Genomic DNA, 19931 nt, shown 5'->3' with positions numbered 1-19931 from the left:
TACTTTAAGATCATTAAGGCAAATTGTTGCCATTGTATTTTTCATATATTAATTGTAGTAAGTTTATGTAAGCAGTGTCTATGCATTTGCCCTTGGTATTTCATAAATCAATTGCAGTAAGTTTATGTAAGCAGTGTCTACACCTTGGTTGAGCAATGCATTGATTATTGCTTGCTGGAATACTGAATACCTTTTCTTAGTCAATGAAAGCCATGCACAGAACCCTGGTGTACTCATTGTGCTTTCAATGACTTGTTGAACAACCTGGATGTACAATCATTGTGCTCTAACCACTTTTAAACCCTGCCTGTTCCTTTGGCTATGCATCATGTAATGTTCTCAATGTTCTTTTTCCTATTATCTTGGTGAAAACCTTGTAGATGACTGAAAGAAGGCTTTTTGGGCGAGTGTTCTTTAAATTATCTTTGGCCCCTTTCTTGTGTATAAGAATCACTTCAGCATTTTTCCATCTGGTATTTTTTCTTTTCTGAGGCATCTCGAGTATAGTTTTGTTAGTATCTGGTGTAAACTGTGACCACAAGCCTTTAGCATTTCAGCCATAACACATTCCCTAAAGCTTTTTCATTGATTTTGTGGCATTTGATATTTCCTCTGTACTAGGGTATCTGGCATTTCCTCTTTCACAGGTGTTGTAAAATATCTAGTAGTCCAGTCTTCTTAAACCAGTAGATTTTTTTTACAGCTTGAAAGCATGTCATGGATGCTGAAATAAAATAGATCTATAGTAATATATATACTCAATTCAAAGAATGACTGCCATAATGTATGTCCAATCATAAAACCAATTTATTATTTATAAAACCCAAATTATTAGGAGACAAGCCACTGGCAAAGTGGCTCCCGGGCAGGTTGATTAGGACCGATTGTAACAAGCACTGTCATGTTCAAGTTCCCTAACTATGCTTTATTACACAATTGGAGAAGGCTATATGGAGAATGAAATTGGCTTTCTTCTCAGCTTCAGTCTGAACTGAAGTTACTCCATTTACCAAAAAGGGTTGTAGGGTGATAATCGTGTTGAATCAGGGACAACCACAAGGTACAGTGCGTGCTAGGTGGATACAAAAGCAGTCACCAACAGAAGACATTTAAGTGTGCAGCACTTATTGTTTGCTTTAAAAGCTATAGCTTTGTGTAGTCATCTGATACATGAATTATAGATTTTCTTAATTTACAGGAAGCCTGATTTGCAGCTAAATATTACTGATGTAACTATTAACCCTTTAATTAATTCTTTAATTCTTGTATGTTTTAATATTTGGATAGAAAAAGGATGAATCTTATATTTCCAGCTTTTCATTTATATCTAAGTTTATTTAAATTTTAATCAATAGGTTAAGAAGAGCCTATATAGTAGAATGTCAGAAGCCCAAGGTTAGGAGGCTGCATTGAATTTGAACTGCATGGAGTTGGTATTTTGCAGAGTTCGTTGTTGCTCCCCTTAACCAGTTTAAGGAAATTACACTGTAACATAGACTACAAATTTCAAAATTAAAATGCAGAATTTATATTATTATGGATTAATGTTTTATTTATGAAATGTGAACTCTTCCTTCAATATCAGGAATCTATGAGATTTTCTCAAATCAGTATTCACTCTCCTCTTTAGTAAGGCTGGTGTGAAGACTGCTATTAATCAATGGTTAATTAGTGTAGGAAAATTAATTTCTTTTCCTCACTTTCTCCCTCTGCAGGTATTGTTGGTGAAGCAGATGAAAATGGTGAAGATTTTTATCTCTGGACATATAAAAAGCTTGAAATAGGTTATAATGGAAATAGGATTGTAGATGTGAATCTGACAAGCGAAGGAAAAGTTAAATTGGTACCCAACACTAAAATCCAGATGTCTTACTCTGTAAGTAATCTGAATTTATGAATAATAATGGTTACACAGCTGTTAAGCTGTAGAAATAGGATGTTGGCAGAACCATGTTTTGTCCAAGTACTGGCCATATATCGTGGTGGCAGGCCTTAATCACAATATGTGTCATAGTTCATTGTATACTTACTCTCCCCACCCTGAGAATAGTGTTATCCAAATTCCAACAAGAAGGATAATCTAAAGTGAACTCCCTTATCTCCAGATAAACAAACCAGAAGCTAAAATGGTTACAAAATGAGATTGTTCTAATCACAGCAATTCTTTTTTTCATTTTTCCACATACATATTTCCATGGACATTGGGGATGTGGTAAAAAGGGAATTAAAATTTAAAATTAAAATGGGTGAGGGCGAAATCAAAGCTTTCTGTCAAATGGTCACCCTGCTATTTATATAAAAAGAAAGATTGTACATATTTACTGTTCATTTTGTATGCCATATCCTCATCCCACATAACTGTGTATATTTAACATTTAAATGTCTAAATCTAGGACCTGAAAGAACAGTTCTTCTATAGGTAATCTAGAAAAAAGAATTCCATTAAATGATGCTTCTTCCTAAAGCTACCACTGACAGAAATTCCTTAAATTCTGTTTATAATAGTCTCAGTGATAGTGGTATAACTCCTATATCATTCCTACTTAAATGGTTGGCATTCCTTTTTTGGGGTGACCCTTTCTCCCTGTGTATTTCAACAAAGGGTGACATAAAATTGTAAACTGAAACTGCTTTTAATATATCTGGTAGAAAAGATTTTCCTATTTAAGATGCCACTTGGAATTGTCTTTTTGCAGCTCATAATATTAGTTTAACAATACTATTGCTATTGCTTAATGCATTGTAAGCCGCCCTGAGTCTCCGGAGAAGGGTGGCATATAAATTAAAGCAAAAAATAAAAAAATACAGGTAGTTCTCAATTAACAATGGTAATTGGGACCAAAATTTCCATTGCTAAGTGATGATTTATAAAATGTGACGTCACATGCCTATGCTGTTAGTGATGGCAGTTCTGGGAGATCCTGGTTACTGTTGCTAGGCAAGGACTGTATGGATCATTAAGTGAGGATCTCATGTGATCATACTTCCAATTTCCTGCCTGCTTCCCTCTGACTTTGAAGTTTGGGAAACTGGCAGGAATGTAAATATATATATATATATAATCATATAACCATGCAATGGTTGGACCTCCAGGTCAATGGGTGAGTGTCTGGATCATGTTATGTTACCTCTGGTGAGCTGTAATGGTTAAAATAATGAGGACTGGTAATAACTAATACTTGTTCAACATCGTTGCAAATTTGAACAGTTGCTGAATGTCAGCCTTCCAAGTAGACTAGACAGGAAACATAAGATGAACTACTGTAAAGTAAATACTGTAAAGCTACATTAACATAATCATACAAATCTGAAAGCACAGATCTCCAGCTGTCTCTTTTTACTATCAGTCAGGTTAGATCCTTTCTAAGTTTCTTTCTCTAGCTGTTACAGGTAGTCCTCAACTTACAACTGTTCGTTTAGTGACAGTATAAAGTTACAATGGCACTGAAAAAAGTTACTTATGACTATTTTTAATAGTTACGACCTTTCCAGCATCCTCATGATCATGTGATTAAAATTAGATGTTTGGTAGCTGGTTTACATTTTTAAGTGTTGCTGTGTCCCAAGGTCATGTGATCATTTTTGGTGACTTTCTGACAAGCAAAGTCAATGGGGAAGCCAGATTCACTTAACAACTGGGTTACTAACTTATCAACTGCAGTGATTCACTTAACAACTGAAACAAGGAAGGTCATAAAATGGGGCAAAATTTATTTAATAAATGTCTCACTTAACAACAGAAATTTTGGGCTCAGTTGTGGTCGTAAGTCAAGGACTACTTGTACTCAGTTGTGAGCTCCTCCTGTTTTATCTAATAATTCCCTAGGCAGCATTTCCCCCGCCCCTATCTTCCAAGTTCATCCTCATATTTCATTACATTGAATGAGTAGTTGTTAGACAAAGATCTCTTGTAGAACATTATATTAGCTTAATTTAATAATAAAAATAAATAAAATTGCTACTGACTTCTAGTGACTCTCGGTAGTTTATAGTTGTTTAAAACATTTAAAAACAAAGAATAAATGTTCTTGTATAATGATATTATTAAAACTTGACAGCACCAATGGCTTGCTAGAAAAAGTATGTTAGCAGTTAATGTTTTTCTTAGTGTTGTCTGGAATTTGAACTGGGTTGATTTTGTTGATTTGTAATATACTGTGTCAGATTTTTAAATGTAATTTTTCTCCAGGTGAAATGGAAAAAGTCAGATGTGAAGTTTGAAGATAGATTTGACAAATATCTTGATCCATCTTTCTTTCAACACAGGGTATGCTTCTTTTATATTTCATTACATTGAAACCTATGTACTCAAAATAGTGCCCAGTGATATTTTCCTTGATGCTCAAGGTTTTTTTAAAAAAATAAATAAATGGGAAGCTAGCATATTGCAAAGTACCAGCTTGAAATGAAATATTGATTTCCCTAGATGTTTGGTGGTATCAAGTAGACCATAGAAACATTTGTATAAAACGATGGGTGGTTACAACCAAATGTTTTATTTGGAACTCTGTTTCTTTCTCCCCCCGCAAAGACAGAGGTAAGGTAGATGAGAAAAGATGTTGGGAAGTAATCTCACTAGTTAGTTTAGTGGTAAATTATATTTTGGTACAAGCCATAATCACCTTGACAACTGTTTTTTAAATTTATCCATAATGTACTCAAGATGTACAAAATGTATTCCAAATATATATCTACCACTCCAAAAGGATAAGGGACCCCCATATCATAAGACTTTTAAAAAATGCTAAATAACTCAAGTTTACAAAATTCTTTATAATGACTTAAGAACCGCACTACTGCTTAGGTCCAAAAATGTAAGGTTCAAACCATTTTTATAACTGATTGTCAGGTGTGCCTCCTTTCAATATTCAAGAAAGAAAAACCCCGACTCCATTTTCATAGAGAAAGGTACTTTTACTGAGTATGAACTGAATGCAACCATAGAAAAGCAAGATCTGAAGCATAGGCGTGAAAATCACATATAGAAAGCATCCCCTTCCAACTGTCCAGCGTAAATCAACCAATCCACAGGTCCTCCAGGAGTCATGTGGGAGCACACGTCTGGCAGTGTCATCCTCCTGGTATGCCACGACCATTGACCTTGAAACATATCAACTTCAAAGAAAGAACTGCAGCAAAGATTCACTTTCATTTTCCTCCAGCACGCTAGAATCCCCCTAGGTCCCCCTCCCCCGTTTCCATGGCAGCCGAACAAGTAAGCATCGAAAGAGCAGAGGCAGACATTTGGCCCCCCTTCAGAAGAGTTTTGTTTCGTTTAGTTTAATGCGATTTATATGCCGCCCTATCTCCAATGAACTCAGGGCGGCTCACAACAATAAAATGCACAATTGCACATTAAAACAATATAAAATTAAAAGTCCAAATTAAAATAATTTAAAATCTATTAAGAAACCGCCCCCCCCCAAAACAGTCAGGCTGCGAAACAGCCAGGTCTTCAAATCATGGCAGAACGAGCGAAGGTCAGGGGCCATCCGGAGCTCCAAAGGAAGTTGGTTCCAAAGGGTGGGTGCGCCCATAGAGAAAGCTCTCCCCCTGGGGGTCGCCAGCCGACATTGTCTGGCCGACGGCACCCTGAGGAGGCCCTGTCTGTGGGAACACACCGGGCGATTGGAGATTGTTGCTGGCTGCAGGGGGTCCGACAAATATCCCGGGCCTAGGCCATGAGCAGACATTATTCCTGTAAGAGATAAAAGTGAGATAAACATACAATATATACACAAATCAAGGTTTATCAGGATATTTGGTGTGAAACAATTGCACTTGCTTTGGCGCTCGAACATCTCGTTTATTTACCCATTCAGCTTTAGATAGTGGGAAATGTTTCCAGGCCACCAAATACTGCACCTTACCAGGATGCTTCCTGGACTCCAAGATCTCTTTGACCTCAAAATGCTGTTCTCCTTCAATCAGAATGGGGACAGGAGGAGGTTGGTCTGGACGTAAAGGGGACAAATGTTCCGGGTTCAGTAAGCTGATATGGAATACCGGATGAATTCATCTTAAATTTTTTGGCAACTCCAATTGTACCGTGACTGGGTTAATGACCCGAATTATCGGAAAAGGGCCCACATATTTGGGTCCCAGCTTTTTAGACTTTTGGGTAGTTTGCAAATATTTGGTGGAAAGGTAAACCATATCACCAACTTTATAAGCCCATGCCTGACCCCTTTTCTTATCGGCCTGGGCTTTATGAGCTTGATGCGCTTCATCGAGTGCCTTACGAGTTACTGACCAAGTGCCACGTAGCTGTTCGATCCAATCAATCATAGAGGGGTTTTGTGGATTCTCTTGAGGCAACTCTGGAATTGGCACAAAATCTTGGCCGGAGGCCACCTTGAAAGGGGTGAACCCTGTGCTGCTATGTATGGAGTTATTATAGGCCACCTCTGCAAGTGGCAATAAATCTGCCCAGTTATCTTGCTGATAATTTATATAACATTTCAGATATTGTTCCAGTACGGAATTGGTTCTCTCACAAGCCCCATTTGTCTGAGGATGGTGGGCGGAGCTTAATCCCTGGGCGGTGCCTATTAACGCCAGGAACTCTTTCTAAAAATGGGAGGTAAATTGAACATCCCTGTCAGAGATTATATGTTTTGGAGCACCATGTAACCTGTAAACATGATGGACAAACATTTTCGCCAGTGTTTTTGCGGAAGGGATCTTGGGACATGGAATGAAATGCACTTTTTGGAAAACAAATCAGTAACCACCCAAATAATTGTGTTCCCCCCACTTTCGAGCAATTCTACAATAAAATCCATGGAGATCTCTTTCCAAGGGGCATCCTGTCTGGCAACACTCTGAAGCAGACCAGGTGGCTTCCCCGGAGGTCTCTTGGCTAAAGCACACACGGGGCAGCTGGCCACGTATGTCTCTATGTCCTTCTTGAATGCGGGCCATCAGAATTGCTGTTTGACTAGATGTAGTGTTTTGACAAAACCGAAATGGCCAACAACTTTGGCATCATGAGCGTGTTGTAACACTGTTGCTCTCAGATTGGTGGGAACATACAACTTGGCTCCCATCCAAGCCAGACCATCTCAAAGTGTACATTCATTCGAGTGGGCTAGAAACCACTTGTCGGTCTTTAGAGCTTCTTGTAGTTGCTTAGACAAATCATCCGATAGAGCTGGCTCTGCCTTTGCCTGCACTCTAATAATTACTGGTACAGCCAAGTGCGTTGAGGGGATAATTGGCCGGATCACCTCCTCTCTAGCACTATTGTATTGCGGCAGTCTCGAAAGGGCATCTGCCATAAAGTTCTTCCCTCCAGGAAAGTAGCGCAGGGAGAAATTAAATCGTTTGAAGTGATGAGCCCAGCGGACTTGCTTTGGGGACAGTTTACGTGGCGTTTTCAAAGCTTCCAAGTTTTTGTGGCCAATCCACACCTCAAAGGGGTGCTTAGCTCCTTCAAGAAATTGTCTCCACGTTAACAGTGCCCAACAAACTGCAAAAGCCTCCTTCTCCTATATGGCCCATCTCCTCTCGGTCTCCGTCAGCTTACGAGAGGTATAGGCACACGGTTGCAGCTTTCCTTCTGCATTAGTTTGCAGAAGTACTGCCCCTTCTGCTACATCTCTGGTGTCGGCCTGCACAACAAAAGGCTCTTCCATGTCGGGATGCTTAAGGACTGGTTCAGCAGCAAACAAACGTTTTAGTTTCTCAAATGCCGCCTGACAGTCCATTCAAGGGGCCGGGAGGGCTTTGGTTTTACTTGTCCTTTTGTCTTCAAAAGATTGGTAATCGGCAACGCGATTTTGGCGAACGAGGGGATGAACTGTCTATAGAAATTAGCAAACCCAGGAAGCTCTGTAGTTGTCTGCGGGTGCATGGTGGGGCCCATTCCAATACTGCCCGGACCTTTTCCATCTCTATTCCCTCATGCAAGATGTGGTAACCCAGATAGTCAGTTGTGTTTTGGTGGAATTCCCACTTTGAGAGTTTGGCATAAAGTTCAGCAGCCCTAAGGTTTTTCAGGACAGTCCTCACCAATTTCACATGGTCGTCCATGTTCTCGGTGTAGATAAAAATGTCATCCAAGTAGACCAGGCTCCTTGCAGTACAAAAGGGAGCACCCAAAACTGGAAACATCCCAGCGGGCAGTTAAAAGCCGTTTTCCATTCATCCCCTTCCTTAATCCGGACTCGGTAGTAGGCCTCCCGTAAATCCAGTTTGGTGAAAATTTTCCCCTTGCCTAGGTAGGCTAGCATGTCCTTGATGAGCGGCAAGGGTTAGACATTTTTTACGCAAATGGCGTTCAGATTTTTGTAGTCAACCACTAAGCATTGGTTGATGATCTCTGGAGGGCTCGGGACAGGCGCTGCTCCTCTGTCCTGGTCCTATTAGACCTCTCAGCGGCTTTTGATACCATCGACCATGGTATGCTGCACCGGTTGGAAGGGTTGGGGGTGGGGGGCACTGTTTTACGGTGGTTCTCCTCCTTTCTCTCCGACCGGTCGCAGTCTGTGTTGACAGGGGGGCAGAGGTCGACCCCGAGGCCCCTTGTATGTGGGGTGCCGCAAGGATCGGTCCTCTCGCCCCTTCTGTTCAACATTTATGTGAAGCCGCTGGGCGAGATCATCCGTGGTTTTGGGGTGAAGTACCATCAGTACGCTGATGACACCCAGCTGTACATCTCCACCCTAGACCACCCCAATGATGCCCTCGAGGTGATGTCCCAGTGCCTGGAGGCCGTACGGATCTGGATGGGGAGGAACAGACTCAGGCTCAACCCATCCAAGACCGAGTGGCTGTGGTTTCCGACGTCCCAATATAGTCAGTTGGCGCCATCACTGACTATTGGGGGCGAGTTGTTGGCCCCCACGGATGGGGTTTGCAACTTGGGTGTTGATCTGTCCCCGTACCCACACACACACACACACACAGCCAGTCGAGGGTTAAGGAAGCACTTTGGAACGCACCCAGTTCTTATCTCCCACTTGGCAGCGATAGACACACCGTCTGCCAAGTGACTTTATTTTCAAAGTAAACCAGAAAGACAAAATACTCAAGAGTCCAAATGTCCGACACTTTAAATCTTTCTCTCAGCAGCTCCGGACGAGGCTTTAGTGACTATCCAAGGTTTGCTTTGTTCGTCACAAGGGTCCTTTGACCACTACCCTCTATTATATAGTCTCTGGGGTGTGGTCCAGTGACTCAGTTCTAATCCCTAGCACGCCTCCTAAGCTGCTGCAAACGTTTATCACGCCTTCGGAGGCGTGCGTCCAGGAATGATGTTTCCTCATCACTCTGATTTGAATCAGCTGTCTCTTCTCCCTCGGCTGGCACTTGAGACAATGCCAGAGGGGAGGGGCCTGGAGAGGGAGGCCTGGCTGACTCCTCTTCCTCATGCTCGGAGCTTTCTTCCTCCGATGGGACAGGCTCAGAGGGCGGGGCCACAACACTATCCCCCACCGCAGGGCCCTTCCCCCGGGTCTGACGGTCGGGATGGGGTCGGGACGGGAACTGTTCGTGGAAAGCCCGCACCAGGTCAGGGGCCTGAACGGCAGACGCGTCCACCCAGGTGAAATCCTCGGGCCCGTACCCCTTCCAGGCGATGAGGTATTGGAAGCGCCCCTTCAGCCAACGGGAGTCCCGGATACTGTCCACCTCGTATGTCGAGGCGTCGTCCTCGTCGGCTGCGGCTGGGGGGGCAGGCGTCGGCGGGCGGCGGAGATGGCTTGCGGGGGCCTCAGGGACCAGGAGGGACTGATGAAAAACAGGGTGGAGCCGCATGGAGCGGGGTAGAGGCAATCGGTAGGCCACCGGATTGATGACCGCCTCGATAGGGAAGGGACCGATAAAGCGGTGGGCCAGTTTCCTCACCGGCCGGTCCGTGGGGAGGTGTTTCGTGGACAACCACACCCGATCTCCTACTTCCAGCGGTGGCGTCGCCCGGCGGGCGCGATCGGCGAACCGTTTATAATCCTCTTTCGCCCGGATCAGCTGCCGCCGCACCAGTTGCTGCACCGCCTGCAGCTCTGAGAGGAAGTCCCGGGTCTCGGGAACAGGGGAGTCCATGATGGTCAACGGGAAAAGCCGTGGATGGTATCCGACGTTGGCATCGAACGGGGTCATCTGGGTGGAGGTGTGTTGGGAGTTATTAAAAGCGAACTCCGCCAGGGGAAGGTACTCGGCCCAGTTGTCCTGCTGCTGGTTGACAAAACAGCGGAGGTACTGCTCCAGTATGCCGATGACCTTCTCCGTGCCCCCGTCAGTCTCCGGATGGTGCGACGACGACAGGCACACCTGCACCTTCAGCGCGGCCATCAGGCTTTTCCAGAAGCGGGCCGTGAACTGGGCCCCGCGGTCCGAAACCACCTGGTCCGGCAGGCCGTGGAGGCGGAAGATATGTTGCAGGAACAAGCGAGCCGTGGTGCGGGCCGAGGGCAGGCCGCGGCACGGGATGAAATGTGCCATCTTCGTGAGCGCATCCACCACCACGAGGACGGTCGTGTACGTAGCGGACAGGGGCAGGTCTGTCAGGAAGTCCATGGAGATGGCTCCCCACGGTCTCTCCGGTGTCGGCAGCGGCTGGAGGAGTCCAGGAGGGGGGCCGGACGTGGCTTTGGCCTGTCGGCACGTCACACAGGACGTCACGTAGGCGTGCACGTCGTGCCGTACCCGAGGCCACCAAAAAGTCCGCGTCACCAAGTTCAAAGTCTTAAAGAAGCCGAAGTGCCCCGCCGCGGGGTTGTCATGGCACTGGTTCATGACGAGGGCTCGGAGCGGACTCGTGGGCACGTACAGCCGACCCCGGTGTCTGAGCAAGCCCTCCTCCACGGTCCATGGGGACGCGGGGCCGACGTCCGCTCTCCTCTGCTGCGACCAGTCGTCCCGTCGCTGCGCTTCCAGCACCTGAGCCCGCAGGTCTACCGGTTCCTGGACCGCGGCCAAGGAGTCCGCTGGCAGCACCGTCCGGTGGGAAAGGGAGTCCTTGGGGCAAAAGTATTCCGGCTTACGGGATAGCGCGTCCGCCCTCTGGTTGAGGTTGCTCGGAATGTAGGTGATGTGGAAGTTGAACCGGGCGAAAAACAACGACCACCGGATCTGCCGCTGGTTCAACTTCCTGGCCGTGGTGAGGTGCTCCAGGTTCCGATGGTCCGTCCGCACCTCCACCTGGTGTCGGGCCCCCTCGAGGTGATGTCGCCAAGCCTCGAACGCGGCCTTGATGGCCAGCAACTCCTTTTCCCAGATGGTGTAGTTGCGCTCGGAAGGGTTGAGTTTCCGGGAGTACTATGCGCAGGGAAAAAGAGTGCCGCCATCCACCGGAGCCTGTAGCAGCACCGCCCCAATCGCCACATTGGACGCGTCCGTCTCCACCACAAACGGACGGTGTGGATTGGGGTGCCTCAGGACTGGCTCCGTGAGGAAGGCCTGCTTGAGGACCTCGAAGGCCTGCTGCTGCGGGGGCCCCCACTGGAACGGGACCTTCTTCCGAAGGAGCTGGGTCAACGGCAAGGTCAGGGTGGCGAAGCCCGGGATGAAGGTCCGATAGTAGTTGGCGAATCCTAACAGACGCTGGACGTCCTTCACCCGACGCGGGGGTTCCCAACTGCGCAAGGCCTCCACCTTGCGCGGGTCCATCGCGATGCCCTCGGGGGTGATGATATGCCCGAGGAACTCTATGGAAGTCTGGAAGAAGTAGCATTTCTCCAACTTTGCATAGAGCTGGTGCTCCCGCAGGCGCTGCAGGACCTGGCGGACATGCTGGAGGTGACTTTCCGGGGTCCGGGAATAGATCAAAATGTCATCCACGAACCGATCCAGCATGTCCCGGAACACATCGTTCATCAAGTGCTGGAAGACCGCGGGGGCGTTGGTCAATCCGAACGGCATGACGGTATACTCGAAGTGTCCGTACCGAGTGCCGAACGCCGTCTTCCACTCGTCCCCCTCTCTCACGCGCACCAGGTTGTAGGCCCCTCGGAGATCGAGCTTAATGAAGATCGAGGCCTCCCGCAACCTCTCCATCAGCTCCGGGATCAGCGGCAGGGGGTAGCGATTTCGCACTGTGATGGCGTTCAAGCGCCGGTAGTCGCAACACAGGCGCAAGTCCCCCGTCTTCTTTTTAACGAAGAGGACCGGGGCCAAGAGCGGGGAGGTCGAAGGCCGGATGAACCCACGGGCCAAGTTCTTTTCCAGAAAGTCCCGTAAGGCGGCCAGCTCGGGCTCCGACATGGAGTACAGGCGTCCCGAGGGCAGGGGCGCGTTGAGCATTAGGTCCACCGCAGAGTCATAGGGTCGGTGCGGGGGCAAGCGGTCCGCCTCCTTCTCGCTGAACACGTCGGCGGAGGGCGTCAGCTCCGGAGGCAAGGAGACGTTTGGGGCAGAGACGTCCTGGCCGGCGCAGGTGTGGCGAAGGTGGTCGACACACTGCAGGCTCGGGAACGAGATGGCGTTTCTCGACCACGCCACCTGAGGGTCGTGCGCCCGAAGCCAGGCCATCCCCAGGACCAAGGGAAAGTGCAGATCCGCCGTTACGTAAAACTGGATCACCTCCTCGTGGTTCCCAATGGCGAGGCGCAAGAGCTGGGTAGCGGTTTTGATGGGCCCCGCCACGAGTTCCCGCCCATCTATAGTTTCGACCCTCAACGGAGGGTCCACTGGAACCAAGGGGACTTTGTAATGGGCCACAAAGGCCTGGTCCATAAAGTTCGTGGTGGCCCCCGAGTCCACCAGTGCGTGCGCCTGGAGCCCCTCCGACCGGTTAGCCAACAACACCCGGGTGTTCAAAATCAGGTGCCGAGGGGCCTCACAGTCCACAGCCGCCGACTCCAGCGGGGCATGGTCACGTGCCTGACCCAGAGTTTCCCCTAGGCCATGCCTGGCCCGTTTCCCGGCTGGTCACGCCGAGACTCCGGAACAGGCTTGAGCGGTCCACTCCGCTTCCGGGGACACGAGGCGGCAAAATGTCCCGCCTCGCCACAATAGAGGCACAACCCCCCTTGACGTCTCCGCATCCGCTCCTGGGCCGTCAGTTGAGGTCTGGCTGCTCCGAGCTCTATGGGCTCCTCAGCCGTCGCCACAAAACGCTGTGCGGTCCGGAGCGCTGTCGGTGCGAAACGCAGGGGTGCCAACGCTGTCAGTGGTTCCGGAAGAGCCCGACGGGGCCGTCGCCGTTGCAGGCGGGCGTCGATGCGCAGGCATTGGGTCACCAGCGCGTCGAGGGTCGGTGGCGCCTCCACACGAACCAGCTCGTCCTGCATCTCGTCGGAAAGGCCGTCCTGGAAGGCGTCCATCAGCGCCACCTCATTCCAAGCCGAATCCTGGCCTAGCAGTCGGAACTCTGCAATATAGTCCTGCAGGGGGCGCTTGCCTTGGCGGAGGTCCTTGATGCGCCTCGCTGCCGTCTGCACCCGGAGGGGGTCCTCAAACATGGTGCGCAGGTGTTGTAAAAAGCCCTGAAAGTCCAGGAGCAAGGGGCTATCTTGCAACAACAGGGGCGTGGCCCATCGGGCGGCAGTACCAGAGAGGGAGCTGATAACAAAAGCCACCCGAGCCCGGTCATCCGGAAAATCCTCCGGCCTCATCGCCATAAACAGTTGCCATTGTCCCAAGAAGGCCGGAAACATCTCCTGCTGCCCAGAAAACCTATCTGGCGCGTTCACTGGGCATCTCGGATGGGGAGGGGGAGGAGGGGGAGCTGCAGGAGCATTTCCCAAAGCAAGTTGGGCAGTTAGCTGTGCTACTTGCTGTTGCAGAAGCTGATTGGCCTCCAGCATCTGCTGTATCTGCTGCTGCAGCTGTTGGTCCATCGTGGGTTAACGATGGAGTATGGGGTGACGAACAAGATGATCTGTCCCCGTACCCACACACACACACACACAGCCAGTCGAGGGTTAAGGAAGCACTTTGGAACGCACCCAGTTCTTATCTCCCACTTGGCAGCGATAGACACACCGTCTGCCAAGTGACTTTATTTTCAAAGTAAACCAGAAAGACAAAATACTCAAGAGTCCAAATGTCCGACACTTTAAATCTTTCTCTCAGCAGCTCCGGACGAGGCTTTAGTGACTATCCAAGGTTTGCTTTGTTCGTCACAAGGATCCTTTGACCACTACCCTCTATTATATAGTCCCTGGGGTGTGGTCCAGTGACTCAGTTCTAATCCCTAGCATGCCTCCTAAACTGCTGCAAACGTTTATCACGCCTTCGGAGGCGTGCGTCCAGGAATGATGTTTCCTCATCACTCTGATTTGAATCAGCTGTCTCTTCTCCCTCGGCTGGCACTTGAGACAATGCCAGAGGGGAGGGGCCTGGAGAGGGAGGCCTGGCTGACTCCTCTTCCTCATGCTCGGAGCTTTCTTCCTCCGATGGGACAGGCTCAGAGGGCGGGGCCACAACAGGTGTCCTCCTGGACTCATGGCTGTCTTTAGAAGAGCATATGACAGCCGTGGCCGGGACGACTTTTTATCAGATTTGCCTGATTCGCCAGTTATGTCCCTTTCTGGATCGGGACTCGTTACGCACGGTCACTCACACCCTTGTCACCTCACACCTGGACTACTGCAATGCTCTCTACATGGGGCTCCCCTTGAGGAGCACCCAGAGGCTCCAACTGGTCCAGAATGCGGCCGCGCGGGTGGTGATGGAAGCGACGTGGCGCTCCCATGTGACCCCCCTCCTGCACGAGCTGCACTGGCTCCCAGTGGTCTTCCGGGTGCGCTTCAAGGTTTTGGTTACCACCTTTAGAGCGCTCCATGGCTCAGGACCAGGGTACTTAAGAGACCGCCTTCTGCCACCAGTAGCCTCTCACCGACCAGTTCGCTCCCATAGAGAGGGGCTCCTCAGGGTGCTGTCGGCCAAACAATGTCGACTGGTGGCCCCCAGGGGGAGAGTCTTCTCTGTGGGGGCACCTGCCATCTGGAACGAGCTCCCCCCGGAGATACGGAGGATCCAAGACTTACGCACCTTCCGCCGCGCCCTAAAAACGCGTTTAGAATAAAAGCCTGTTTTTATTCCAACAGGCTGGTCTGGCCTAACTCTCCCTTTTAAATTGGGTTTTAAATGTTTTACATAAATTGGATGTTTTTAAATTTGTTTTTTGAGCCCAAATTATTTAATCTATTTTTAATAGCTTTTAACTTTTGTATGTTATTTGTATTTTTATCTTGGCTGTTCACCGCCCTGAGTCCTCCAGGATTAGGGCGGTATACAAATATGATTAAATAAATAAATAAATAAATAAGCGAAAGGACCTATCCTTCTCCTGGAAAAGTACCGGCGCTGTCACCCTCGGCCTGGCCAGTTGGATAAACTCTGTTCTAGGTTTTTGTCAATAAAGTTTCGTAGTTCCCCCAGCTTCCAGGGGGTCAAGGGGTAGATTTTTGGTTTAGGGAGTTTTACTCCAGGAAATATTTCAATGGTACAGTCTGTTGGCCAGTGGGGGGGTGGGCAGCACGTCTGAGGCCTTTTTGCTGAAAACCTCCTGGAGGTCCTTTGGAATCTTTTCCTCCTCCTCAATGTGGTCTGTTGCCGTTGCCGCCCCCTCGATTTCCACTCCATCCACCAAATGGGGTTCTTTCCTTTCTTTCCCTGGTTTCTCGGAGCGAATGCGCAAAACTCCTGTTATCCAGTTTATGCGCAGGTTCCACTTACGGAGCCAAGGCAGTCCAAGTATGAGGGGCCGCTCCATGCCTGGGGCCACAATAAAACTAAGAGTGTCTAGGTGATCCCCCATTTGCATCTCGATTGGTTCGGTCACAAAACTGGCTGGGGGCCCCCTCCTGCCACCGATCCGTCTAACTGACAGAATGCGATGGGCCTTCTCAAAGCTTTTAGTCTTAGGCCCATCTTCACGACCACGTCTGGGCTGATTATGCACCTGGTGCATCCAGAGTCTAGGAGGGCTGGCATCTGCCCGTGGGGCCCGGTGGATGGCACCCTTAATTCTACTGGGATGATCATGGGGCCCCCATTGTAATTCACCACGCGGAGGATTTTAGCTTGGGCCCTGTCTTCCCCACTGCTGCCTTTGCCGCCCCCTTGTGGAGTGAGGAGGACGTCTGATCCCAGGCGCGGCCACCACGGATCCGGCTTCGGGCCAGATCAATCTCCACGTCCACTGCTACCACATACCAGCTCTGCAGATCTTTGGGGACCCCCCGTGCCTGGCAATCTTTGTAGATGTCCTCATTCAATCCATCTTTATAATTCTCTAATAGGGCCACTTCTGACCACCCTCTCATGAAGGGTGCCAGCTTGCAGAACTCCTGGGTGTACTCCGCCACCAATCTCCGGCCCTGGTGAATGCCCTTCATTCTGATTCTCGCCTTTCGCTCGGCTAGGGGGGTCCTCAAAACGCGTTCTGAGGGCTCTCATAAATTGGTTGTAATTTCTCAGCAGGGGGGAGTTGTTATTGTGAAGGCCCGCCATCCATTCAGGTGCCACTCCCTCTAGGGCTTTGGTAACGCACCTCACTCGTGCCGCATCCGACAAGAAGTCCTCCCCCCAGTCCTGCATATGGTTCCACACTTGGGTCAGGAAAACCCCCAAGGTCTTCGGATCTCCTCTGAACTTTTCTGATATGGGGGGAATTTTTGGCTTTCTTTGCCTCTGGGGTGGAGCCTGTAATGCTGGGGCCCCCTGGACTGCTGCATCTCTCACCTGAGCTCCCGAGGCTTGAGATGTTTCTTCCCCAGCTTGCTCTTCCTCTCCCCCACAAGCAGCAGCATCTGGTTCATCCCTGGGATGGTCTCCCCCCTTTTCAGCTGGGTAAACATACCTCTCTTGGCTTCTGCGGCTTTCTTCAGTATTTTTCAGAAGTTGCAGAGCCTGGGCGACCATGAGGCTTTCTTTCTGCTCCTGCATCCATGCAGATTCTCCCTTTCGGGGTCCGGTGCTTGTTACTCCTTGGGGGGTCCTTTCCAATTCTGGTAACCTCCCTACTCCCAACGACCATCTGGCTCGCTCTGGTTCCTCTCCCAGTCATAAATTTGCCATCCAGTCCGAGGTTCCCCCCCACCCGGGTGGAAGGACGAAACTGTAGAGCCAGCAGCTCCCATCTGGTCCTGGTCACTGTCTTGATCAGATATCGTTTGTTCAGCCCCCTCGGTAGTTATCCGGGATGGCTGTTAAAAGGAGATCTTGCTTAATGTCAGGTGTGCCTCCTTTCAATACTCAAGAAAGAAAATCCCCGACTCCATTTTCATAGAGAAAGGTACTTTTACTGAGTATGAACTGAATGCAACCATAGAAAAGCAAGATCTGAAGCATAGGCGCGAAAATCACATATAGAAAGCATCCCCTCCCAACTGTCCAGCATAAATCATCCAATCCACAGGTCCTCCAGGGGTCATGTGGGAGCACACGTCTGGCAGTGTCTTCCTCCTGGTATGCCACGACCGTTGATCTTGAAACATATCAACTTGAAAGAAAGAACTGCAGCAAAGATTCACTTTCATTTTCCTCCAGCATGCTTCCCCCCCAAGAATCCCCCTAGCTCCCCCTCCCCCGTTTCCATGGCAGCCGAGCAAGTAAGCATCGAAAGAGCGGAGGCTGACACTGATTTGAAAATTTGAAAATTGGCTAACATTGGCATTGTCAGTATTAAGTCTCTGATACTATCATTTTGTTTGATCTTGATCCTGTCCACACTAATTTTCTTTTCACAGTGTTTTTCTTGACGGGGGGAGAGAGAGTATACAGTATACAGCGTGTGTATACAGTATTCATTTAGTGACTCTTCAAAGTTACAACGGCACTGAAAAAAAATAACTTATGACCATTTTTCACACTTATGACTAGCAGCATTCCTATTGTAACATGATTTACATTTCGATGCTTGACAACTGACTCACATTTATGATGGTTGCAGTGTCCTGGAATCACGTGGTTCCCTTTTGCAACCTTTTTACAGGCAAAATCAATTGGGAAACAATATTCACTTAACAACCATGTTACTACATAATTTAAGAACTGCAGTGATTCACTTAACAGATGTAGCGAGAAAAGTCATAAAATGGGGCAAAACTCACTTAACAAATTTCTCCCTTAGCAACATAATTGTCATAAGTTGAGGATTACCTACCTACCTACACACATACCTATACACATATACATACATACGCTTCTATCTTCATTAATCTGTCCTCATATAAATGAGTCTTAAGAGTTCATTTATATATAATGTGATAATATAAATATGCTAAATATTTACTAAATAGTGATACAAAGTACACACTGGAATAACAGGTGGTCAATGTCAATTTATTTGTTCAGTTAGTAAATCATATACATAAATGGTTAACAAATAACATCAAATAATCTCAGGTCAATTTTTCAAATTGAATTTACCTCCGATAAAGGAAGCTACTTTTTGTCATTCAAGTGGTAGTAGCTTTTTCTTTTCCAGAAATTGGATGGATACATACATACATACATACATACACACACATACATACTGTCAGGCCTACCTCCATTCAAAACTCAAGAAAGAAAACTCCCAACTCCATTGATTTAGAGAAGAGGTATTTTTACTAAGTTTGAAGTGATAGGAACGAAAGCAAGGCAACATCTGATTCAAAACATGTGAAAGTTACAGATTGAAAGTCACTCCAAATCCCTCTCCCCAGGGTCCAGCACTTGGAGTCCAATCAACGTCCAGTATGATGTTGTGGAAAAGTCCATCTTCAGGTTTTTCTCCCATCTAGAGTCTCAGGATGGTTGAGTGCAAACCTCCCTTTCAGTTCTCGTGGGACTACTCCAGCTCACTTCCCTAGCCCAAGACCCCCCTCCCCATTACTAAGGCAGCCGATAGCAAGCATGCTGAAGAAACCCATGTGGAGATCTGGCTGACACATACACATACATACATACATACATACATACATACATGCATACATACCTGTATATCTGTATCTTTTCAAATTCCAGTTAGTTAGAAACAATGACATGTTTAATTTTTGCTTTGTATAACTTATTCTTTACTTAATATTGGATCTGGTGGTACCAAAAATATCCCTAGAGATATAGTAATAGTTGGAGCCATAGTTGGAGCCAGCTTTCAAAAGGCAACTCCAGGAAACTCTTAAATTCCCATCAATCTAACTCCAGAGAGATTTAAGTTTAGTGTTAGCCAGTAAGAAACCATCTATCAACCAACCAACCAACCAACCAACCAAACTTGTTCATCAACTCTATTTTGAAAAGCCAAATAAAAAACAGTTAGAAATGTGGAAAATCCCATTTAGACTAATTCTAAAAGTATATCTTTGCATTATATCTTTAGCTTCAAAAGTTTCATGGCTACTGGATTAAACTTTGAAGAGAAGAAAAAAGCCCAAAATTATTTCAGTATTGCATTGGGTGCTTTAGGTTACAAATGTGGCATGCTTTTTGAAGGACCCAGTGCTGTGAAAAATATCTCCAAAATACCTTCAAAATTTGTTAAATTTCAATCCATCAATGTACTATTAGTACTTTTAGGTCTTTCATTTTCTGATCTCAGTGTTGAATAAAATGTCCCAGATAGCAAGAGCTGTGATGCTGATACGTCTGTCCAGGATCAGATTATCCTCATATTGTAAAATTGCTTGTTATTTGTCCACATTTTAGGTGAGTAGAGATACTGGCCTATAGGTTGTTCAGTGAAGGAATTAATATGGAGGTTAAACTATAAAGGAACCAACATTCACCTTTATTTTATATCTTCCAATCTTGGAGTTGAGCCCTATTAATATTTAAGATTTATAAAGGATATACAATGCTTCATTTAACAAAATTCTCTTAGTCAAGTAATAGTCCAGCTTTATTTTTTAGACACAATAATTCTTTCACAGTATGGTCTCAGTGATTGTTTATAGCAAATATCTTTTGTACATGGACAGACTCCATTACGTCTATTTTGCATGCAGTGATAGGCCAGTGATATTTCCAAGAAAGAACAGCTTGCTGGTGCATGCTGC

The 19931-nt window shown here is 47.3% G+C and overlaps 1 protein-coding gene across 1 annotated transcript in view; it reads left to right on the top strand.

Annotated features, from left to right (window-relative positions):
• Positions 1 to 19931, top strand: part of TM9SF3 (transmembrane 9 superfamily member 3) — a 107293-nt gene that overhangs the window by 57756 nt on the left and 29606 nt on the right. Inside the window, exons 4-5 of the mRNA XM_034435254.3 lie at positions 1716 to 1876; positions 4190 to 4267. Of these exons, the coding sequence (XP_034291145.1) occupies positions 1716 to 1876; positions 4190 to 4267 (239 nt within the window). The remainder of the gene's footprint in view (positions 1 to 1715; positions 1877 to 4189; positions 4268 to 19931) is intronic.

Source organism: Pantherophis guttatus, chromosome 6 (genome assembly GCF_059756535.1).
Source record: "Pantherophis guttatus breed Tessera chromosome 6, ASM5975653v1, whole genome shotgun sequence".
Taxonomy (NCBI): Eukaryota; Metazoa; Chordata; class Lepidosauria; order Squamata; family Colubridae; genus Pantherophis; species Pantherophis guttatus.
The sequence above is the reverse complement of the archived record's forward strand: the minus strand, read 5'-3'. Positions and strand labels throughout refer to the sequence as shown.